At 50.6% G+C, this 24,185-nt stretch overlaps 1 protein-coding gene across 11 annotated transcripts; it reads right to left on the bottom strand.

The window, feature by feature from the left end:
• Positions 1-634: 634 nt before the first annotated feature.
• Kifc1 (kinesin family member C1) lies at positions 635-16,939 on the bottom strand. Of its 11 annotated transcripts, none has more exons than XM_076558329.1 (11): positions 16,670-16,939; positions 10,710-10,847; positions 10,531-10,630; positions 10,045-10,098; positions 9,400-9,454; positions 8,814-9,211; positions 7,532-8,311; positions 6,503-6,793; positions 6,329-6,402; positions 6,123-6,198; positions 635-853 (listed from the first exon to the last, which is right to left on the bottom strand). In XM_076558329.1, exons 6-11 carry the CDS (start codon positions 9,195-9,197, stop codon positions 809-811), a joined length of 1,650 nt encoding a protein of 549 aa, XP_076414444.1. In that variant the 5' UTR covers positions 9,198-9,211; positions 9,400-9,454; positions 10,045-10,098; positions 10,531-10,630; positions 10,710-10,847; positions 16,670-16,939; the 3' UTR covers positions 635-808. The 11 variants fall into 11 exon arrangements, with proteins under 11 accessions (XP_076414444.1, XP_015845382.1, XP_006996636.1 ...); XM_015989896.3 differs by having other exon boundaries at positions 9,404-9,454; positions 16,670-16,891; XM_006996574.4 differs by having other exon boundaries at positions 9,404-9,454; positions 16,488-16,747.
• Positions 16,940-24,185: the final 7,246 nt, after the last annotated feature.

Below are 24,185 nucleotides of genomic sequence, written 5' to 3'. Positions count from 1 at the left end.
CTCCTGCGGAGCGGGAAGGACGTCCGTCCGTCGGGGCTAGTAGCGAGGCGGTGACGTGCCCATGGCCAACCAATGGGCAGCGGGCGGCAGGGACCGACAGTTCGAACCGGTGGGCAGGGAAAGGGAGAGAATGTGGAGCGCCCTGGCAACTCTCACACCAGACAAGAACATTCTGTCCCGGGCTGGGCCTGGGGCCAGGCAGTGGGCAGCTATGGGTACAACTCCCTGTGCTGAAGGATAGAGGAGCGGCACCAGGGCAGCAAAGTATGCCTAGCCAAGCGAAAGCCAAGAGAGGAGAGCCTGTAGCCTCACTCTGCAAAGCACATGTCAGGACAGACACTTCTGCATGCTTACAGGTATTTGTTTACAATACATTCCTGTAGCAGCTACTGGTATCAATAAGACCTTTATTTAAGAGCTGTAACAAGGGCTGGAGAGATGGCTCGGTAGTTAAGAGCGCTTACTGCTTTTGCAGAGGACCCAGGTTCTGTTCGCAGAACCCACTCACAATCATCCGTAGTTCCAGGGGACAGGAAACCCTCTTCTGAATTCAAGGAACACCAGACATATACATGGTGCACATGCATACACACCCAAGCAAAACAAGTATACATAGTAAAAAAATCTAAGAAAAATGTTTTAAGCCTACAACAAAATTTCTTTATTTGATAATTAGGTACATAATGTTGTCCACCCAATAAAAGCATTTCTCCACCCCCACCCCCACCCCCACCGAGAACATACACACCAAAACACACAGAGACACATGCACACTCGCTTGCACAGGAATCAGGCTCTTGCTCCGTCTTCATTTCTTATTAGCCTGAGCAGTACCAATAACACACTGGTTCACCTGTGGACCAATAAGGTTAATCAAGGTCAAAGTTTGCAAGGTAACTACAACAGTCTGCCCATTCTAGCCCTAGCACCAAGTAAGCTCAGCCGACTCCCCCTTAAGAGTTGTCTTGTGTCCACTAGGCCTGGAGGAGGTCAGAAGTCTAAAGAGATGAAGCCCTATAGTGCTGGCCAGTTTTTATGTCAACTTGACACAGGCTAGCTCATTTGAAAAGAGGAAAACTTAACTGAGAAAATGTCCCATCAGATTGGCTTCTGGGCAAGCCATTGGGCTTTTTTTTATTAGTGACTGATGCAGGAGGACCCACAACCCTATTATGGGCGGGACCACCCCAGGCAGGTGGGTCCTGAGGTGTATAAGAAAGCAGGCGGAGCAAGCCAGTAAGCAGCACCCCTCTATGTCCTGCAGAGTTATTGGCCTGACTTCCCTGAATGATGGACTAGACCCTTTCAACTCCAAGTTGCTATTGGTCCTGGTGTTTAATCACAGTAACAGAAAGCTAACTAACACACCTACACAAAGATCTCCATTTCCAGCAATACCCTGGACTGGACACCTCACCTTCCTACAAAACCTAGCAAGACATTAAGTCCCTTTGAGAACTAGGGCTCCTGAGAAAATACACCACCACACAAGAGGAACTGGAAACAGAGACTACTGCGTACATACCAAAGGACACAGAGGTTGGGGTTGTGATTTAGTGGTTGAGAGCATGCCCATTATGTATAAGGCCCTAGGCAGGTTCCAGCTCCAGCACAGCCCAAAGATGTAGCAATGGGAGGATCAGAAAGACTAAGTGGGAAAGATGTCGAATTTGTAAGCACCTGTGAAAACCTCCTCCTGATAAACGCTTATGGTTACATTTAGAGTGGCTTAGGATAGGAACTCAATACTGAAAACCATATTCAGTACCTTGAGGCTGGAGAGATGATTCAGTATTTAAAAGCACTTGTTCTTACAGAGGACTGTGGGTTCAGTTACTGGTACCTATATGGTGGCTCACAACCATCCACTAACTACAGTTCCAGGAAATCCAATGTCCTCTTCTAACCTCCTCTGATACCAAGTACAAAAGTGGTACACACCTGTGCATTCAGGCAAAACAGTCATTTACATAAAGTACAACCTTTTTTCTTGTTTTTTTTAATTGTTTGTTTAAGATTTTTATTTATTTGTTTATTTTATGTGCATTGGTGATTTGTCCACATTCATGTCTGTGTGAGGGTGCTGGGTGCCCTGGAACTGTAGTTACAGACAGTTGTGAGCTGCCATGTGGGTGCTGGGAACTGAACCAGGGTCCTCTGGAAGAGCAGCCAATGCTCTTAACAGATGAGCCATCTCTCCAGCCCCTTTTCTTGTTTTTTTTTTTGAGATGGTTTCTCTGTAGCCCGGCTGTCCTGGAACTCACTCTGTAGACCAGGCTGGCCTCAAAACTCAGAGATCTTTTCGGGCGGTGGTGGCCCACGCCTTTAGTCCCAGCACTCGGGAGGCAGAGCCAGGCGGATCTCTGTGAGTTCGAGGCCAGCCTGAACTACCAAGTGAGTTCCAGGAAAGGTGCAAAGCTACACAGAGAAACCCTGTCTCGGGAAGAAAAAAAACTCAGAGATCTACCTGTCTCTGCCTCTCAAGCACTAAGATTAAGGGCATGTGCCACCACACCCAGCTAAATCTTTAAAATAAACAAACAAACAAATCAATCAATCCAGCATTTTGGGGACTGGAGAGATGGCTCAGAGAGTAAGAGCACTGGCTGTATTCCAAAGGACCTAGAATTACAGAGCAGCTCACAGCTGTCTGTAACTCCAGTCCCAGGGCATCCAACACACTCTTCTGGCCTCCTTAGGCACCAGGCACACACATAGTGCAGACATAAAAGCACACAAAATACACACAGAGAAAACCCTGCATCTACCTTTTCCTACACAGACAACCAATATAGGTGTTCCTCTCGTTTCACTGTCCTTGACAAACTGATGTTTTGTGGTAATCCTGCATTGAACAAATCTATTTGATGCCATTTTTTTCAATAGTTCAGGTAATCACTACCACATGTTAGCAATTAAGTATTTTTAAATTAAGGTCCACACCTTTAAAGCTTTACAGCTACAGTATATTATAAATATAATTCATGCACACTTTATGCCTCTGCTTTACTACAATATTCACAGAACTGAACCTACAACAGGATCTTTGAGGTATGCTTTTTCATGGTGAGGGAGAATTCTTAATAGAAGAGTCATGACTAACTAATGAAAACTGAATGAAATCACCATTTTTAAAGCCCTCTAGCAAAATGATAGATCTAGATATGATTACTGTTTCTAACATTACTAGTTGATCTGGGTGGTGGTGGTGGTGGTGGTGGTGGTGGTGGTGGTGGTGGTGGTGGTGGTGGTGCACGCCTTTAATCCCAGGACTCGGGAGACAGAGGCAGGCGGATCTCTGTGAGTTCGAGGCCAGCCTGGGCTACACAAAGAAACCCTGTCTCGAAAAACCAAAAAAGAAGAGAGAGATGACAGCAGTGGTGGCCTGGTGGTAGAGCGCCTGCCTAGCATGCATAAGGCTCTGCTTACATCTCCACCGCCACCAAAAACGGGAAGTTAGCAAACACACAATAAAGGTAGAACCCGACAGCGGAGCTGCTTTCTGACGTCACACGGTACACCACTGTCCTGTCCACTAAATAGGCCAAGAATCTGAACAGAATTACAAATCTCATGACTGCCAAACAGCCAGACTCTGAGGGAAGAGCGAGCAACCACCAGAGTCTGAATATGGGGCATTCACAGGACAAGACATTCTACTTCAAAACCATACCGCCTAGGTGAGGAGAGGCCCCGTCACACAGTCCAGTAAACAGGTATTCCAAACAGAACCACCCTCCTCCAAGTGAGATGGCCGCCCTTGAGAGCATCCTAACTTGAACAAACCACTGTATCAAAGACATTGAGACTGCTGGCAGAAACTTAAGTGGATATGAGAAGTTCATGCCAGGCTTGGTGGCACATGCCCATAATGCCAGCACTCCGGAGGTGGAGGCAGGTCAGCTCAAGATCAGCCCTGGCTGCACAGAAAGCTCAAGGCCAGCTTTACTGACAGGAAGTGCTGACGTAACACCCCTCCTGCCCCAGAGTGCTACATTAATATATAGGATGTTAGTCTGAGGACAGCAAACTAGCTCAGCCACCAAGGTTGCCTCCCACCAAATCTGATGACAGGACAACCTGCTTGGAAGGAGAGAATCAAATCCTACAAGTTGCCCTCTGCCCTACACACACACACACACACACACACACACAAATTTTTTTTTTTTTAATTTTAAGATTATTTTATGTGTAGGAGTGTTTTTCCTGCATCACATGCATGCCTGGTGCATGCAAAGGGAACTAGAGTTAGGGATGGCTGTGAGCCAACATGTGAGTGCTGGGAACTGAATTCAGGTCCTCTCCTAGAATAGCAAGTGCTCTTAACCACTGAGCCATCTGTCCAACGTATAAATCACTTTAGAGCAGCCTTTTTTTTTTTTTTTTGAGACTGGGTCCCTCTATATAGCCCTGCCTGTCCTGGAACTCACTATGTAAACCAGGCTGGCCTCAAACACACAGAGATCCGCCTGCCTCTATCTCCTGAGTACTAGGACAAAAGGTATGCACCATCACATGTGGCTAAACCTGGTTATTATTTTTGAGAAATTAGGCTGGTCACACAGCTCAGAGAAGGTCATGCTTACTGTGATAAGGACCCGGTTCAAACCTGAGCACCAGAATAAAGATAGGGGACAGACAGGTGATATTGACAGGCCAAGGAACTGACAGAAGAAACCACCTTACTTTCATTGACATTGCCAGACGGCAGAGTGCATGTGCTGACATGGCTGGGCGCTCTGCCTGGCAGAGGGAGGGCAGACCCCAAATAAAGTCAGAACTCATCAAAGGGCTCTCCCCTCAGAAAAGGGGAAGCCAGGGGGAAAAATTACCCACCAAGGCAGACAGTAATGAAACTGAGACCTGCTCATCCCTAGGAGGGGTGAGAACTGGGCACTGTCTTGGTCCTGTGAGAGTTAGAGCTTGAATGCATATTTGGGATACTTTCAAAATGTTTATAATCAGAACAAGGTGGAAACAGTACAAATGTCCAACAGTTGAAACTGAATAAATTTGGGTGGAATCCTACACAGACCTAAAAATAATGTGGCAATCCCAATGCCTATGGGAGTAATCTTGGAGGCTGTTTTGAAGAGCAAAGTAAACAAGGGACAAAAGTGTATGTATGTATGTATATATATATATATATATGATATGATATAAAAATCAGAACATGGGGCCGGGCGGTGGTGGTGCACGCCTTTAATCCCAGCACTCGGGAGGCAGAGCCAGGAGGATCTCTGTGAGTTCGAGGCCAGCCTGGGCTACCAAGTGAGCTCCAGGAAAGGCGCAAAGCTACGCAGAGAAACCCTGTCTCGAAAAACAAAAAACAAAAAGACAAAAAAAAAAAAAAAAAAAAAATCAGAACATGGACAAACCTTGTAATTGCAATATAGTCCTGACTGTGTGGTCATTTCTTCTAAAAATATTAATTCAAAAGCCAGCAGTTAAAGATGGAATCAATGAATAGCACCCAAGATGCCTAGCCAAGTTAATTCTTTTTGGATAGATATGCCCCAGCCTAGAAAACAAGAGTCATGATGGAGATGCCTATAAACAGCCAGGAGTCCTGACAGTATGGGCAGGTATGGTGGTTTAAATGAGAATGGCCCCATAGCTCATAAATTTGAATACTCATTCCTCGGTTTGTGGAACTGTTTAGGGAGGAGGAGGTGTAGCTTTTTTTTTTGGGGGGGGGGGTGCTTTGAGATTTCAAAAGCTCATGCCATTCCTAGTCTCTGTTCTCTGTCTCATAATGGGAGCTCAGCTGCTGCTCCAACCCCATGCCTACCTGCCTACTGCCATGTTCCTTTGCCATAAAGGTCATGGACTCGCTGGGCTGTGGTGGCACACACTTTAATTCCAGCACTCGGGAAGCAGAGGCAGGCAGATCTCTGTGAGTTCGAGGCCAGCCTGGGCTACAGTGCGAGAGCCAGAAAAGGCACCAAAACTACACAGAGAAACCCTGTCTCAAAAAACAAAAAACAAACAAACAACAACAAAAGGTCATGGACTCTAGCCCTCTAAAACCGTAAGCCCCCAATAAACTCTTCTATAAGTTCCTAGGTCACAGTGTCTTGTCACAAGAATAGGAAACTAAGACAGCGGGGTAGCAATTGTACCTTGGAAGCAAAGCGTAGTGAATTGAGAGACTCGGAGACATTCTCTTCCAGAGGGGAAATGTTCACAAACATGAGCCTGTGGGAAGAGAAGGAAGGGTCCACAGCATCAGTGGTCTGCCAAGGCTGCACACATACAGAGTGTCTCCTGTCCCTGCTCATTTTCACTAGTTCCTCAGCTCCTTCAATTCTCCCTCCCGTCCACTCACATCTTGGCACTGCCGCCCAGCGAGTTCTGCAGCAGGTAGGTAAGCTTGCTGTTTCGGTAAGGCACGTGGGACTCCTGAAGGGTGAGGGGCACAGGCAGTTAGGACAGGGCAGGGTTCTCCACAGCTCATGCCAGCTGGCCCCCTTGTCTTACCTGCCCATGCATCCATTCCTACCTTATTGCTTAGGGCCATTATGACCAGTCCCAGTGTAGACAGACTGCTGTTGATGGCCTGCGTTTCCCGAAGACGATCACGCTCCCCAGGGCCCAGGGTTAAGCCAGGATCTAGTCGCTCACTCCCAGCCAGGTCCACAAGGTTGAGGGGAGCACCACACTGCAAGCCCCGAGCAGCATGCTCTCCAGAAATCTGCAGCTGGAACACACTGTGACTGCGTGATGATCTCTCATTCTGGGCAGTACGGGCCACGGCCCGATTCTGGCGAGCCAGCTGGAGCAGAGCCTCCACCTGGGGATGGGTTAGCAAGGGTTAGAGGCCGTCAAAAGCTAGGACGTGCTGATGAAGTATGGCAATGAGTAAGTCCACCCCTGTCCTCTTAGAGCAAAACACAGACTAGCAGAAGGAGGATGTATACACATTTAGACAGAACAGCCTGGGTTGGGTCCTGTCACACAGCCTATAATCCCAACCACTTGGGAGGCTGAAGCAGAAGAATTCACAGTTCAAGGGCTCCTTGAGATGCAGAGGAAGTTCTGAGCAACTTGTTAAGGCCATGTCTCAAGATAAAACAGACTAGGTGTGGTGGCTTAGTCCTATAATCCCCAGCACACAGGAGGCTGAGTCAGGAGGATTACCTTGAATTCAAAGCCAGCCTGGGCTATGGTGCAAGATTCTCAAAAGGAATAAAAGGACAACCCAAGTGGCCTCACTGCCTGAAGACCTCCAGAGAAGGAGCAATGGAGGAGCCCCTAAGAGCCCCAAGACAGGAACAGCCAAGTAACGGGCAGGCTAGGGGGAACTTAGCACCGAGTCCCGAGAGGGGCCTGGCAGGAGTGTAGGGACAGTCACCCTCGGAGGCATCACCTCTCTCTACTCCTGGGCCTTATCAAAGCAAAGCGGCCTTGCAGCCCACCAGCTCAGTCTAGGGTAGCGGTAGCCACCCTCAGAGCCCACCCTCCGTCCTTTGGCGGGCTTTTGTCTACACCACTCTGCCCACTCTTCCCTCCAGGCCCTGCTGGTCCTCACCTCCTTCTCACAGGAAACGGGGACGTAGCGGGCGTTGGTGACAGTGAGCTCCTCACTCCCTGGACCTGCCCGACGAATCTCACACTCGCCCCCTTGCCCCTTCCGGGTCCCAGTGGCGAGCAGGTCGCGGACGGTCTCGTTGTAGATTTCTACGTAACTTGCCACAAAGCTGTATGTCCAGCCCTGGCCGTTCATCTCCTGGGCCACAGAGAAGAGATGCCGCAAGGCCCGAGGGATCAGCCCCTCCAACTGGGGGTCTTCCCCGGGCCCGCCCTCCATAGTGAAGGTCTTGCCGCTGCCTGTCTGTCCATAGGCAAAGATACACACGGGGTAGCCATCCAGTGCTGACTGGACAAGCATGGAGATCTCCTCAAATACTTCATCCTGTTTGCTTCCTGGTGGGAATACCCGATCAAAGGAGAAATCGTGGCGGGTAGTGGGTGCTGGTGCCCCAGTCAGGGTCGAACGCCGATCATCAGACCGTGAGAGGCTAAGGCGGGTTGGGGGATCAGCCGGTCCAGCGGGGCCATGGGGAAACAGGAGGAAGCCAGGGGATGGAGTGGGTTCCCCTGCAAGGACAGGGCGCACCCGGCAGAACACCCGGATGTTGCCCTTCAGCTCCTGCAACTGGTTGTGGAGCCGGCGGCGCTCCATCTCCAGCCCGTGCAGCCGGTCTCCCTGCTCGGCCAGTGAGGTCGCCTGGGCTGCAGTCCTCTGCCGCAGACACGCCAGCTCCGCTTCACTGCTTGACAGAGCTGCTTCTGAGGTCTGTAACCTCCTCTGCCCAGTGGAATGCAAACGGTAATTAGAGCAAGGATCGTGCCAAAAGGGGGCACGTCTTCTTGGACTTCTGTCTGGTAAGAGGTAAGAAAGGCAGGCAGTGGTGGCGCAGGCCTTTAAGCCCAGCACTCGGGAGGCAGAGACAGGCGGATCTCTGTGAGTTCGAGGCCAGCCTGGGCTACAGAGTGAGATCCAGGACAGGCTCCAAAAAAGCAAGAAAGAAAAGGAACCCTGGATCTAGGATAGAAGTGTGAAGGGAATATCCAGGAAGATGACAATACTGGAGTGAACCAAGGGAAGGGTGGCCGTGCATATCAAGTGCTAGAAGTGAGACTCAAGTCAGCTGAGAGCCAGTAGTGCCACCTAACTGGAAAGAAAGGCAGTGTGAGGAGTTGCTCGGAGGACTTGGTGCACGAACACCCTGCTGGAGACGTAAGGCCTTCTGAGCCCGAGGAGAGGAGAGGCTATGGAGGGAGGCGGCACTCTGAGGATCTGCCCTCACCTCTTGCTCCTCCAGCCGGGTGGCCAGAGCCTTCCGTTCCTCCTGCAATTCCAGCTGTCCTCTCTGAAGCTCCTGAATCAGCCTTTCCTTGGTTCCCAGACACTCCTCCAGCTCCAGGACCCGGACGCACAGAGTGTCCAGTTTCTGCTGGCTCTGCTCGGCCTGGGTCCGTACACTGGCCAGCTCCCCTTTCAGGGTGTTCCGCTCTGTCCCCAGGGCCTCAGCCTGCTCCTGGGCCTCTCTGAGCTGCTCCTGGAGCCCCTGGTTCTCCTGGCCCAGCTTTTGAGTCTTCTCCCGATAGCGCTTCAGCTCTTCATTGATGTCGCACAACTGACCCTTCAAGTCCCAGGCAGGACGCTTACCAGGCCTCTTCCCTACCACCATAGGGGCAGTGGATGCTAACCCAGGACAGAAGAGGCACAGGTCAGGGGTCTCGGCCTGCTACCCTCAGGCCTCCGTACCTCCTGCCACATCTGTCCCTCCCCTCTAGACAGGAAGGCAGCAGGCAGCAGATGTTTTCTGGGCACTCACCACCTCGTCTCCCTCCCCCCCGCCCCCAGCCTCTCACCCAATGTTTATATGTCACCTACTGCCAGGCTTCTGGGCAGGAACAGCAGGAGCTGGCTTCTGGTTCTTCAGCACTAGAGAATTGGAGAGTTGGCACAGAATTATAGGCTGGACACGGTAGGACACACCTGTAATCCAGCACTCGGGAGGCCAAGGCTGGAGAATTGCCAGTTCAAGGCCAACCTGAGCTCTGTCGAGTCTCAGATGAAAAAAGAAAACACAAAGGCTGGGCTGGGGAGACGCTGAGCGGTTAGGAGCACCTGCTGAGCGGTTAGGAGCACCTGCTGAGCGGTTAGGAGCACCTGCTGCCCTCACAGAGGACCAGGTTTGGTTCCCAGCTCCTTGTCAGGAGACTCTCAACCACCTCTAACTCCAGCTCCAGAGGATTCAATGCCTCCCTCTGTGCACATATATGCTCAGGTATACACACATAACACATAACGTAAAATACAGAATAATAAATCCTAAAACCAACCAACCAACCCAAGGGCTGTGATGTGACTGAGTGGTAGAGCACTTGTCTAACATGTGCCAGGCCCTGACTTAACCCCCAACCCACCCCTCCCTACAACAAAGACGTGTAGGACCAGAGCTCCTCTCTCGCCGTCCTCCCTTACATGGACCCGAACCCCTCCCTGGTCAGCCCCAGCTTAAGCACCATTACCTGGACCGACCGTAGTGCAGCCACGAAGTCCTGTCTTCTTAGGGCCTTTCTGAGCTGTCCAAGATGGGAGAGAGGAAGGAACATCACCCACTCTTAGGGAGCATGTCCTGACACAGATTTTAAAGGTTAGAAAGAAGGTGACTCTCCTTGTCCTTTAAGTGTCTGGCCAGCTCCTAGCGGCCCTTCTGGGACCAGACACAACTCACTACGCCAGAACTCAGCAAGTGGGCAGAGCTGTGCACACAGTATGCGGCTACCTGCTCATGTCTGCTTTCACACCGTGTCTCCTCACTGTATACACAGCTACCCCTGGAAGAACTAGACCCGAAGAGAAGAGGTGGAAAGAAAGAATTTCACCTGACAACCTCTGTGCCTTTGAAATTCTGAACCAAGTGGGAAGTTATTATTGACTCAAAACATAAAATTTGAAAAAGAGTAGAGAGCAGCGCACTTCCCAGCCCTCGGTCAGCCCGCCCCGGAACCCACCTGCAGCCGGGCCCTGTGTCTGCGACACTGTGCTGAGGAGCGCTCCTCTGGGGCGGGATGTATCAATTTTGGTCACTGCACCCAGGCCGCGTGTCCGTTTCTGGGGAGAGATAAGGATGGGGTTCCATAGTGACCTGTCCTTGTTCTCCCCTCCTCCCCCTGCTCTCCAAACATCTCACCTTTGCAGGCTCCAAGGCGTCCTCCATCTGGTCAGGACCCCTCTTGAGCCTGGTCCCTGGAAGGGGCAGTCGGGAAGAGGCCTTGACCAGGGCTGTCTTCAGCTCCAAGTTCCTCTTCACTTCCAATAAAGGGGGCCTCTGTTAGAAAAAGAGGCTCTTAAAACAAGACCAAGGCGGGCATGGTGGCATAAGCCTTTCATCCCAGCACCTGGGAGACAGAGGCGGGAGGTTCTCTGAGTTCGAGGCCAGCCTGGTCTACAAAGTGAGTTCCAAGACAGCCAGGGCTAGGCAGAAAAACTCTATCTCAAAAAACAACAAAAACAGGCCCAAAAGTCCACAAACTCCCCTTTTCGGAGCTCCCCCCACCTTAATTTTCAATATTGACTATCAGCAAGCATTAACTGAGGATCATTTGTGCCAAAAGTTGGCACTGTGTGCCAGATAAACAGCACAAAGAGATGGAGAGCATGGCAGAGGAGTGGGAACTACCTCTAGAGAAAAGCTAGAGGGAAGCTGTACTACAGCTGACTTGTAGAGCTGAACTCAAGCAAACAGAAACATGTCCCTGGAAGACAGACATTCCAACACACAGTACAGCTACGAAGCCAGCAGGCCTTTCTAGTTAAAGCCAGGACCAAACAATAAAGGAGAAGGACCCTTGCTGGGAGGAGCAGGCTGTTCAGAGTGCCATCTTAAATGCTTCATCTCTAGGTACCATGATTAACTAATTCTGCAAATGGGGAAAGGCAGACACCATGAGGTCAATGCCTGTCGGAGGTCATGTTTGCACCACTAGTGGAGGGAGGCCAAGAGCAGGTTGTCAGACCCTCAGACTGCTTTTGGGCACCATATGCATGCTAGGAATTGAACTCAGGTCCTCTGCGAGCCCAAGTGTGCTAAGCCATCTCGCCAGCCCCTTAGCTTGCTCTTATATATCCCTGGCCCACCTGCCACATCAACACAAATCAAAACAATTCCCCAATTAAAGTTCCCTCTTCTCAAGTGACTCAATTTGTGTCAGGCTGACAATAAAAACTAAGCAGTGTGGGGCAGTGGTGGCACACGCCTTTAATCCCAGCACTCGGGAGGCAGAGCCAGGTGGATCTCTGTGAGTTCGAGGCCAGCCTGTGCTACAGAGCGATATCCAGGAGAGGCTCCAAAACTACAGAGAAACCCTGTCTCAAAAAATAAAAAATTAAGCAGTATACAACAGGAGTCAGTTCAGGTCTTTTCCTTCGGCCATGCAGGTCCTGGGGATCCAATTCAGGCTGCCAAGCTTGGCAGCACGTGCCTTAAGCTCTCACCAGCCCTTGACGGGACTTTTAGGTACAGTCTTGCAGATGAGTTGGTTTCATGAGCAAGGTGCAAGGACAAGCGCCCCAGTAAAGAAGCAAAAAGGGGCACATGCAATAATAGCAGAGTCCTATTCAGACCAACACATGGGGTACACCAGAGAGGGAGAGAAAGCAGACCAGAAGAGGAAACCCTGGACACTCGAGGGGAGAGGCACTCCAAGGACGTGAGCCGCGCATGGCGGCACACTCTGACCCTAGCACTCAGGCGACTGAGACAGCAGGGTCCCAAGGCTGAGGCGGGCCTGGCTGGACTATAAGCAAGATTTAGAAAAACAAAGACGAAAACCGTGAGCATTTGAAAATGAACACAGGTAGAAGAGAGGAGAAGAGTAATGTCATATGCAGAGACTGCATTGTTCATCCAGCAAGGGCCTGGTGAACATCTGCTTTGCAGCAGACATGGAACTTGGCCAAGAGTGATGAACACCAAGTCCATGCCTTCTCAGAGCTTCTTTTCTCGGGTAACTGCCAAACTGAAGTAGAAAATGATCTACTTTCTCTAGCATAGAAACACCTCTCACCATGTTGAGTGCCTGGGACAGAATGTGATCTCTAGATCTCGTGACTAGACGCTGAGGATGCCTTTGGGCACCAGGGCTGCACTGTCACGGAACTCAGTGAGAACTGTTATGGAGCCTGAGCACTAAACACAAGTCCATCTGGGAGAAGCAGGTGAGTGTTAACAGAGCTGGCCATGGCTCTCCTGAGCCAGCGGTGGTATAATGAGGAACCGGCTGGGGGTGTGGGGGTGGGCAGGAGCTGAGAAAGTCTAAGCTGACTCCAGGGTGCCTACTACAGCTCCGGTACCACATCACAGGAGGAAGGGCTGATTTAGTTCCATTTTTTTTAACTATTGCTCCAGAGAGGGGGCTGGTGTCGAGCAGAAACCTGAAGGTTTCTATTAAGGGGAACTGAGTATATGTATTAGCCAGCCCACTGGCCAGAATCTGTAGTATGCCCCAAACCCAAGGGGCTTGTACGCTGGCTGAGCCTGGGGAGTCAATCCAGCAACCGAGCCCCCAGCCTGGACCCCAGCACGGTCTGTGTCTGTGCCCTCTTACCAACTGCACCTTTGGTACAAACGTGTCTCATATGAAGACTGATCTGCTGATTTCAACACATAAAGGAAGAACTTGGTTGGACTGTAACGAAGACTGGAGAGGGTTCTGACTACATAAGCACTGGCTGTCCCTGTGTCACTGGTAGAGCTGGGAACAACTACTAACTCACTTAGTAGTGACCTTAACCCAGGAGAAGAACTAAAACATTTAATGGCACATCCAGAGTCATCAAGATGGAGTCCTGCAAGAATGGGTTGTGATAAGACCGAATGTGGAACCTCCTTATACCCCTGCACACATTGCAAAGCCTAACAAAGCAAGCTGGTCTGGTCCAGCTTCAGAAAGGCACCTTTGTTAGGCATGATGGCAGATGCTTATCCTTCCAGCTATCTGAGAGGGTCAGACAGAGTGCAAGCTCAAGGCTGGCCTAGGCAACTTAGCATGGCTGTGTTTAACCAAAATTGGAAAAAACAAAACAAAAGACTTGATTATAGGGCTGGAGAGATGGCTCAGTGGTTAAGAGCACTGACTGCTCTTCCAGAGGTCCTGAGTTCAATTCCCAACACCCACATGGTGGCTCACAACCATCTGTAATGAGATCTGGTGCCCTCTTCTGTATACGTAATAAATAAATCTTTAAAAAACAAAACAAAAGACTTGATCATAGCCTATGGGTAGAGCACGCAGCAAGAGCTGTTCAACCTCCAGCCCAAAACTGAAGAAGGCTGGCAAGGTAGTTCAGGAAGTAAGGGCACTTGCAGCCACGCCTGATGCCTAAGTTTGACGCCCTGGACTCATGACTCCAGAAAGTTGTCCTCTGACCTCTATATGTGTGCCACAGCGCGCGCGCGCGCACGCACGCACACACACACACACACACACACACACACACACACACACACACGCATGCACGCACACAAAGCAAATAAGTAGCTCTGCTCGCACAGAGTTTCAAGCTGACAGCCCGACCACTACTTGCACTGCATGGCAATGAACATGGCCACGGCCACCATTCCCGGTCTCCTCAGCTGCTGTGCACTGCACATGGTGTTCTCAACTGACTTTTTCTGCAAAGCCGTTAAAAGAAGCTGTCCTGGCCAGCAATCCTCAGCTACATAAAAGCCCAGGTCAGCCTCAGCTACACGGATTAGGGGTGGGGTGGGTATCCCTATAACTTGGAAAGTAACCACAGTGGTAGGTTTTCTTAGTTGGATCTCTTTCCCAATTCCTTAACTGCCACATACTTTGAATGTCTGAACACCTACAGCCATGTGCATCCCAGCCACCAGCTAAGCTATGACGGGTGGAACATGTCTACAGATGACAACACTACAATGTCCACAAGGTTAGCACTCCTGACAGTGATGCTAAAAGACAGTGCTAACATGGTTCTCACACTTTCTTCTACAGAGAAAGTGAGCAACAACAAGAAAGGCCAGGCAGGCATGGTGATCCTAACACTATGGAGGCAGAGGCAGAGGCAGGTGAATCTCTGTGAGTTTGAGGCCAGCCTGATATGTGTAGCCAGTTCTAGACCCGCCAGAGTGACATGGTAATTTATTGCTGATTGATTGAAAAGCATTACCTCTGTGTTTGCTTTTTCTCCTCCAGTGACTTAGCGACCTTCTGAGTGCATCAGACCCACCTTGACCAGCTCCACAACATCAGCTTTTCACTCTACTCAGTCCTTCCAATCAGTGTGCACAGACACCACAGCTCAATCCTTCCCATCAGTGTGCAACAGACACCACAGCTCATCCTTCCAATCAGTGTGCACAGACACCACAGCTCAGTCCTTCCAATCAGTGTGCAACACACACCACAGCTCATCCTTCCAATCAGTGTGCAACACACACCACAGCTCCCTCCAACCTCAGAAACACCTCTCCCCAGTGCTCTCTGGCACTGCACTGCTCTTTGTAGCGAAACCCAAAAATAGTTTCTCAACCTGTGGGCTGCAACGTTGCACCCTTTGGGGTCAAAGGACCCCTTCACACGGGAGCAAATCAGACATCCTGCATATCAGATATTTTCATTATGATTCCTAACAACAGCAGAGTTACAGTGACGAAGTAGCAATGAAATAATGTTATGGTCGGGTCACCACAACATGACAAACTGGTCACAGCGTTGGTAAGGCTGAGAACCACTGACATGGGCGTTCACTGCCTTCAGTTTATCTCCTTGACAAATTTCACTTCTACCATCCCCACAAAACTGCCATCCAGGCAGCGGTGATCGGTGACCGGCAGCGGTGACACACGCCTTCAACCTCAGCATTTGGGAGACAGAGGCAGACAGAGCCCTGGACCTGCCTGGTTCACAGAGCGAGTTTCGGGACGGCAGGCCCACACAATCAGTTTTACATTCTGTTTCTTCGGGGTTTGTTTTCTTCATTTGTTGAGACAGTGTGTCGCTGGCCTGAAACTCAAAACCCTGGGCTCGGCCTCTGCACGCTGACCTCAGGTCTTGCTGCTTTTGGCTCAGGGGATTATAGAAAGAGGGGGCTCTTGGGTGCTTGCCCAGCACTGTTCCACCAAGCTCCTCCCCCCAAGGAGTCACCAGCCTTAGTTAACGGCGCGCCTCCTGGCTTCCCTCTTCCCCTTGGACTGGCTCGAACCCTTTCTCAGCAGTCCTTCACGGCCTTCCGATAGTCACAAATTTTATTTATTTCTGTCTCCCCTGTGACTATCAGCTCATTGGCGGCTGAGATTTGTCGCCTACCTCAGAACAACTGCGCAGGGCGCAGAGGAGGCGCTCTGCAAGTACCGCCTGAACAGATCTGGGGAAACCTGGACTATTTTGACTGTCGCCTGTCACGGGGCACTACTCTGCTTTTCGGCTGAGAGCGTCCCCGAAAATCTCTTCAAGTTGCACGGCTGGCTGTGGGTCGATCTAAACTGAAACACTAGTAACAAAGAACGCGGGCCGGCCTTTCCTGGCACTAGAGGTCAGTACATTAGTGGCCTCACATACACCTCAGATGGTTGTGAGTCGGGCAGGGCACCCACAAACTAGTCAACCAGTCAGTCCCATTCGGCAAAGGAAAGAGGTGAGCGATTGCCCCATCTCCCCTTCCTCCATGGAGATCCGGCAGCAAGGGGAAGTCAACACACCGGGGCACCGGCAGGGATGCGCCCTGGGGCAGGGGACGAAGCCCCTCCGAACCCCCGCTTCCCCCGCTAGGCTGTCGTCTAAGAACGGGGAAGCGGAAACGCGTCGGGGCCGCTTGAGGATTCGAAATGCTGGGGGCAGCTACGAGACGGGGACGGCGGGCCAACATCGCTGCGACCGTCGCCCGCACGGCCCCGGCCTCCGGAGTGCAGCCGGGCACGGCCCCGACCCGTCCCCGCCGCACTCACCTGCGCCTGCACGTCCATCGCGGTCCTCACCAGACGGGCTGCAAAGGAAGGGGCCTGGGGGTCCGGCGTCCCGGGACCTGCGTCCTCCACGGGCTCGCGCGACACGGCCCGAGCGCCGAAGGGGCCTGGCCACCCGCCACACCCGCCACTTTTGAATTTCAACCGCCGCGCCGCGGACTCACCGCTCCGTCCGCAGAGGCCAATCCGCGCCGGCGACGCGGCCGCCAGCCAATCACAGCGCCCCCCGCCCTCGGGGCCACGCCCTCTCGGCGGCAACTGTTCCCGTCACCTCGGCGCCAGCGACAGGCCAGACACTTGGAACCCACTTCCGGATCCGCTTTTTCCTCCTTTCCCCTACCCGCCGCTCTCTCCTCCCCCTCCTTTACGCCGGGCGCGCTGCACTTCCGCTCGGCTTCCCGAGGCCTCGGGCTACGTCAGCAGTGCGCGTGTGCGGAGGAGTCGGGGAGGGGCGGGCCCGCGTCTGCGGAGGCGCCGGGAGGCGCGGGCGCCACCCAGCGGAGCCTGCGGGAAAGGCACGTCCCCTCGGCCGCCCGCGCGGGGCCGAGAAGCGGGCGCCGAGAAGCGGGCGCCGGTCCGATGGATGGCGCCAACCTGTCGCAGAGAAAAAAGGGGAGGTCTGGCGATCGGCGGCAGCGGTAACGTCCACCTCGCATGCCGAGGCCCCGAGTTCCATCGCCAGCGCGGGAGGGAATAAAAGCAGGTAGGGAGGGAGGAAAAACGCATGGGAAGGCGAGAAATCAGAAGACCAGACCCGTGCGGTGTGTTTTCAAATGTCCCCGCGGTGTGGTCATAAAACTAGAGACGGGGCGGCGGGGAGGATAACAAAACGGTAATCCCTGGAACCAGTACAGCGGGAGGGGAGAACTGGCTCTCCGCAAAGTCTTCTCCGACCTCCACAAGTGCGCCCTTCCCGCACTCAGTAATAAATACATACATATTTATTATATATTGTCTGTCTGTCCTGTTTTTTTTTTTTTTTTCCAGACAGGGTTTCTCTGTGTGGTCCTGGCCGACCTCGAACTCACAGAGGTCCGCCAGCTTTTCTAGTGCTGGGATTAAACCACCGCCAGGCTCAATAAACACATTTTTTTAATTAAAAAAGACCAGAAGCTAGGTGGTGGTGGTGCACGCCTTTAATCTCAGCACTCAGAAGGCAGAGGCAGGCCGATCTTTGAGTTTGAGAGCAGCCTGGTCTAAAAGTGAGTTCTAGGATGGCCAGAACTATGTCGAAAAACCCTGTTTTCAAAAATAAATAAATATAATAACAATAATAACATAAATACACATAAAATAAATATTTTTAAAGGTTTATTTATTATGTATAGTGTTCTGTTTGCATGTATGCCTTCAGGCCAGAAGAGGGCACCAGATCTCATTACAGATGGTTATGAGCCTCCATATGGGTGCTGGGAATTGAACTCAGGACCTCGGGAAGAACAGCCAGTGTTCTTAACCTCTGAGCCATCTCTCCAGTCCATAAAATAAATATTTTTTTAAAAATTATTTAGATCATTGGATAGTGGTGGTGCAAGCCTTTAATCGCAGCACTCAGGAGGCTGAGGGAGACGGATCTCTGTGAATTGGAGGCCAATCTGGTCTACGTAATGAAGTCCAGAACAGCCAGGGCTCTATAGAGAGACCCTATCTCAAATAAATAAATAAATAAATAAATAAATAAATAAATAAATAGCATGTTTTTTTCACACCAAGTTATAAAACCCTTCCCCCAAGATCTCATTTGAGATGTTTCTGAGTACAGGTGTATGGAGGGGGGGGACACTGGAAAATTCTTGGTTGTAATTTTCCAAAGATTAATGGTTTTTAGACTAAATAACATTTCCCTAGTGACTTTCTAGAAAAAAAGCAAAATTTTAGTAACAAAGTTTGAGTTTATCTTTTTTTTGTTTGTTTTTTTCAAGACAGGGTCTTTCTGTGCAGACCAGGCTGGCCTCGAACTTACAAAGATGCACGTGTCTCTGCCTCCGGAGTGCTGGGAGCCTTTAAAGGCGTGAGCCACCACCTCCCAGCCTGAGTTTGTCTTTTGTTGAAACCTGTTTTAAGAGTTTTTCTTTCTTAGCATGAAGCCTGGCAGCAAGGTAACCTGCTGGTGAGTTTTTACATGTGCAATGGACTGACCTGGCGGCTGCAGCCTCTGAGGAGCTGCCTGAGGCTGCTGCTAAACTGTCTGATAAAGCCAGAGCCCTGCCATCGATGCCAGGTATCCGAGAAGGATACATTTGAGCAGGAAGTATAAACCAAACAGCCTGAGTCAATTAGAATGAGAGAGACTTACCCACAGCCGGCCTGGGATCCTCCCCCAGGGGGTGAGACTTTGTGGGGGGCAGAGGTCATCAGCCTTCAGCTGTCACAGGGCAGCATCAGCCTTTGGCAGCCACACCCAGAGGTCTGAGAGATTTTCCTGTGGAGAGAGAACTGACCCACCCTGGTCAGGCAGAGTAGGGCAGTCAACCCAGCAGTGTCCTCAGTTTGGCCAGACCCTGCCAGCAGGAAAGGAATGGGGCAGTCTTTGCCCAGTGGTCAGTGTTACTGCACTTGAAGCAAGCTCCAGGTGAAGTCAGTTGCTGCCCATCTTTGGAAGCTGCATCAGCTGCTTGCTACCAGAAACTGGTATTTTGTCTATCGGGGAGGCCCTTTTCATTAAACATCTTAAACGCCATATTCAGCAGATTTCTCTGAGGGGTTTGAAGGCCAGCGTCTATTCAGTATACCTGACTTGAAACAAACGACTTGTTTTAGTGATTTGCTTTAGGCTCAACCTTGACAGCATATACAGAAGGCTAACAACGTTTGTCCTTGTAAATGAATTACATTTGTATGTGACGTGAGTTTTTGAAGGGACACTAGCCCACTCAAACATGTGGCTCTGGCAGCCCTTGGCCTTCTCTCCATTCCCTCTGCCTTGCTAAAAACTGTTAGCTGGGATTAAAGGTGTGCACCACCACCACCACCACCACCACCACCACCACCACCACCACCACCACCACCACCACCGCCCGGCCCACTTTTTAAAGCTAAACCGAATTAGCAAAGACAAAGAGGCTAGACATACAATGTCAAGTCAGTTTTTGCTAGCCTGAATGGACCTTAGGAATTCATAAAGTTTATTCATCAAACATGTTCGTGATCTAAAAAAAAATATTAGAAGCCTCTGTTGACACAGTTAGCAAAGACGTAAGTGTTGAGGCACACATCTCTAAGTCAGTTTCTGTAACCTGAGGAGACCTGTATACCCTCGGGAATTTGCAAACCTTAGTCATCAGACAGGTCTTTAAGTCATATTTTCATAAACTTTATTCATGCTTTTGTCTTCATCTGGTTTTGTTTTGTTTTTCCCCTCAGGACAAAAATCATTACATGAAAATTCATCCTAACCCAAAATATTTTGTAGACTTGCTGTTGACTTCTTAGTCTAAAAAATAGATACAGCCAGGCTAGTGGTGACACAGGCCTTTAATCCCAGCACTTGGGAGGCAAAGGCAGGCAGATCTTAGTGAGTTCGAGGCCAGCCTAGTCTACAAAGTGAGTTCTAGGACAGTCAGGATTGTTACACAGAGAAACCCTGTCTTGAAAAAAAAAAAAAAAAAAGGTAGCTCTAATGATAAGCAGAGGGCTCAGTTGGACTGAAGTTTTATGGGTTCTGCCTTAGTCGGTTTTTACTATAGCAGCAAGCCACATAGTTGCCATTTACTCCGAGGTGAGCCCATGAGGCACACACCCTTTAAAAAAACAACAAAGTCTACTTTCCTCAACAAGACTGAAATCCAAGTTGCATATAAGCATGCTATATATTTTTAACTAATCAACCCTTCTGTTACAAGTTTTAAGCTATTTTTTTGTTACAGGTTTTAACCACACCCAGTGAACTTACAAATTCTGAGATACAGAAGGTTTACACAGTGTTCTTACAAATCTTGAGATTAAAGCTATACTTTAGCAGAAGTTTTAGGGATGTAAGAGAAGGGAGTACTTTAGAGAGTTGAATAAAGCCAAGAAGAGGAGCACGAGGTAAGCGGCCTGACTGCCATTAGAGCAGTTTACGTTTTGCCTGTTTTAAAGCACGGATTGTCTTTTCCTGGGCTGCTTTATTTTGCTCTCCTCCTCCCTGCCACAGAGTCAGGGGGCCTGCCTGACCCAGGGAAGAGATTTGGGGGCAAACTTTTCAACAAGCATGCTTGGGTCTAGAGAAAGCAGGCTGTACCCCAGCTCCAGAGCCAGTCTTTTTATAGAGCAATAAAATGATGTTTCAGGGCTGGAGAGATGGCTCAGTGGTTAAGAGCACTGGCTGCTCTTCCAGGTCCTGAGTTCAATTCCTAGCAACCACATGGTGACTCACAACCACTTGTAATGAGATCTGGTGCTCTCTTCTGGCCTGCAGGGACACATACAGGCAGAACACTGTATACATAATAAATAAATCTTTAAAAAACAAAACAAAACGATGTTTTACTATTATCCATACCAAAAAGACATTTGGATTTTTGTAAGACTTGAATCCGGTGGTCAGAGGGAGGGACAAGATCAAAAAAGGCTCAGAGATAGGAGATTTCTGAGAGTGGAGAGCAGAGGAATTTAAGAGATAAGAGATTTGGGGGTCATTTGTTCGTGCAGTGGTAGAGGCTGTACAATCTCTGAGAATTTGGAAATCAAGTGTCTCATTTTTGGCCATTGAGCTACGCTGAGGCCAAGCATTGAAACAGCGAGACTTTACACAAACCTCTGAGACTGAGGAGGGAAAGAGATTAGGATCTCATGGAGCTCGGGGCTCCAGCAGGCCAGCGAGGAACAGAGCGAGCTCCCGGAGAGAGCTGAGGGACAGTGGGGAGGGAGCCAGGGGCAGAGCAAGATGGGACAGACTTTAGGAAAGGGGGTCGCAGGGGAGGATGGAAGAAAAAAGAGTGCGGGTTCCGGTAGCAAGAATTTCAATCCCGGCTGTCCCCAAGTGGACCGGGAGACTAGTCAGAGAGAAATGTCCCAAATCACAAAGGAGAAGTGTCCCTCTCTGAGTGACAGGTGCTCAGGAGGGTGAGAGAAGCTGTGTGACTCTCCAACGCGGCGACAGAGCAGCCAGCTCCAAGGTGACACTTACCTCAGCACCACGCAAGAGCAGGTGGAGAAGAGCAGTGGTGAGGAGGCAGACTGGAAAGTCTGGACTCAAACTCGGTGGGTGGCGGAAGCCAGCGGAAACATGATCCACACCTACGGAGGGTCACCCAGTCGGCCCGGATATTAGGGGGAAATGTTATGGAGGTTAAAACAATTTAAAGGTGTAAGTAGGTCCCGGTTGCTGGAGGTGGATCAAAAGGTACACAGTGCTGACTGGGACAAGACCTTTTGCAAAAACTGAAAGTCACCATCACCTTTTCTGATGATGAGACACAGATTTAGAGATACCCACCAAATTTTGGTGTTTTATCTTCTGTCAGAAAAATACTCATAAGCCTCCAATTAAAAGATTCAGTTGGGCTGGGCGGTGGTGGCACACGCCCTTAATCCCAGCACTTGGAGGCAGAGGCAGGCAGATCTCTGTGAGTTCAAGGCCAGCCTGGTCTACAGAGCGAGATCCAGGACAGCCAGGACTAGGGGGTGGGGGTGGGGTGACGACGAAGAGGACAAAATGATACTTGTTGGACTGGCTCTCGGATTGACAACAAAGGTTTCTAGAGGTAAGGGCAGAAACCAACCCCCAGGACGGGCCCAATACCGAGTTCCTATTATTGTTGAACTAACCAGTTCAGCTACCCTTGTCCAGATTAAACAAATACCCAATGACCCTGGAAACAAAAATGGAAATCGCAGCCCATATTGGCATCTTAGTGCCCAGCCTATCCCCCTGGAATATACCTCTCCTGCCTGTGAAGACCTGCGACCTCCGATATTCATAGGTCTGGTTCTTCCAGAGAAACAGGTGTGCACTGTCTTGAGCCTGAAAGATGTGTTCTTCAGCTTCCCATTTCCCATTGGCAGAGGTGAGTCAACCCATCTTTGCTTTTTTTTTTTTTTTTTAAGATTTATTTATTTATTATGCATACAGTGTTCTGCCTACATGCATGCTTGCAGGCCAGAAGAGGGCTCCAGATCTCATTACAGATGGTTGTGAGCCACCATGTGGTTGCTGGGAATTGAACTCAGGACCTCTGGAAGAACAGCCAGTGCTCTTAACCTCTGAGCCATCTCTCCAGCCCCCATCTTTGCTTTTAAATGGAGGGACCAATGGGAGCTTACAGCGGGCAGCATGCCTGGACCGGGTTGCCCAAGGATTTAACAGTTCTCCAACCCTGTTTGATGAGACACCAGGAGCTGATCTCCTGCCCCTCTGTCAGAGGTTCCCCAGGAAACTAGATTGGAAAAGGGCCACTGAGGGACCGCTAGGTATAGACGTGGGCTCCGGAATGCCAGCCAAGAAAGCCCAGTGTCGTAGACCAGAGGCTCCCTGTCTTGGCTACCAGCGGAAGGGAGGGAGGCACCAGGAGCCTGTCCCCCCAGAGGGGATTGCTGCCATCCTTCGGCTCCTGCTTCCAAAGACTAAGAGACGGGTCGGGAGTTCCTGCATGCGGCTAAGCACTGCTGCTCCTGGATGTCAGAGTTTGTGGAAATGGCAAGGCCCCCCCCCCCCCCCCCCCCCCCGCACCAGCACCAGGTGGGCACTGGACCCCGACTCCGGGCTAAGACTAAACAAAACAAAAGGCACTTGCAGCTTGAAAATAGCTCTGACTCCAGCTTCAGCACCAGTACTTCAGGTGTCTCAAAACTTTGAGTCTGTTTGACCATGAAACAAAAGACAAACCGGGGTTTAGCCCAAACTTGGGGGCCGTGGGTAAGCCCTGTGACATACCAGTTCAAGCGATGGACAGGATGGAAGCTACTGCTCATCTAATGGGGAGGGGGGAAGGTTAACCCTGGGTCAAGATCTTATACTCACAGCACCCCATGCCGTTGAGACCTTCTCCAAGGAGCACCAGGAAGATGGCTGTCTAGTGCCCATGTGACCCAGTACCAGGCTCTACTCCTGGACCACCCTCAAGGCCGCTTTCAGACCATCAATCCTGCTACCCTCCTCCCTGAGAATGACCTTTAGGTGCTCATCTGTGCCTCTCGTGAGACGAAAGATGAAACCGGGTATGTGGGAGCTGTAGTAGTTACTTTAACTGAAGCAATGTGGGCCCAAGCCAGGACCTCAGCCCAGAGAGCAGAACTGATCTGTCTGACCAAGGCTCTCAGATAAGGAAAACAAGTCCGCCACAAGTTTCTCCTTGTTCGAGGCCAGTGATATGTCTGGGTCAAGCAAGCACGTAGCCAAAGGGACTGAAACCAGCTTGGGAAGGGCCCTACACAGTGGTTCTCTCCAGTCCCACAGCTGTGAGGCAGCTGATGTTACACAATGGAGTCACCACAACCGACCGGTCAAGGCAGAAGAAGCCACAGCGGCTGCCGCCAAACCGACTGATTCCGGGACCACGGACCCGTTAAAATTAAGGTTTCCTTGGGCCTGAGGCGCTTCTGCTCCCTGCCCCTCCGCGTCCTCCTGAGTCTTAGGTTTGGTGTGAACACAGGTTCATGGTCCAGCCCGCCACGTTCTCAGGCCTGGACCTGGGAATGGAGGAAGACAGACACAGGAGAGGTGACAGTCAATTGGCTACACACTATTGCCCCATAGTC

The sequence above is a fragment of the Peromyscus maniculatus genome, chromosome 21, assembly GCF_049852395.1.
Source record: "Peromyscus maniculatus bairdii isolate BWxNUB_F1_BW_parent chromosome 21, HU_Pman_BW_mat_3.1, whole genome shotgun sequence".
NCBI lineage: Eukaryota > Metazoa > Chordata > Mammalia > Rodentia > Cricetidae > Peromyscus > Peromyscus maniculatus.
The sequence above is the reverse complement of the archived record's forward strand: the minus strand, read 5'-3'. Positions and strand labels throughout refer to the sequence as shown.

Excerpts from the sequence above, each read along its gene's own strand:
- Kifc1 (XM_006996574.4), bottom strand. Across the intron at positions 6,403-6,502 it reads TAATGGCCCTAAGCAATAAG|GAGTCCCACGTGCCTTACCG; the intron begins GTAGGAATGGAT and ends CTCACCCTTCAG. Across the intron at positions 854-6,122 it reads CACTACGCTTTGCTTCCAAG|GTGAACCAGTGTGTTATTGG; the intron begins GTACAATTGCTA and ends ATTGGTCCACAG.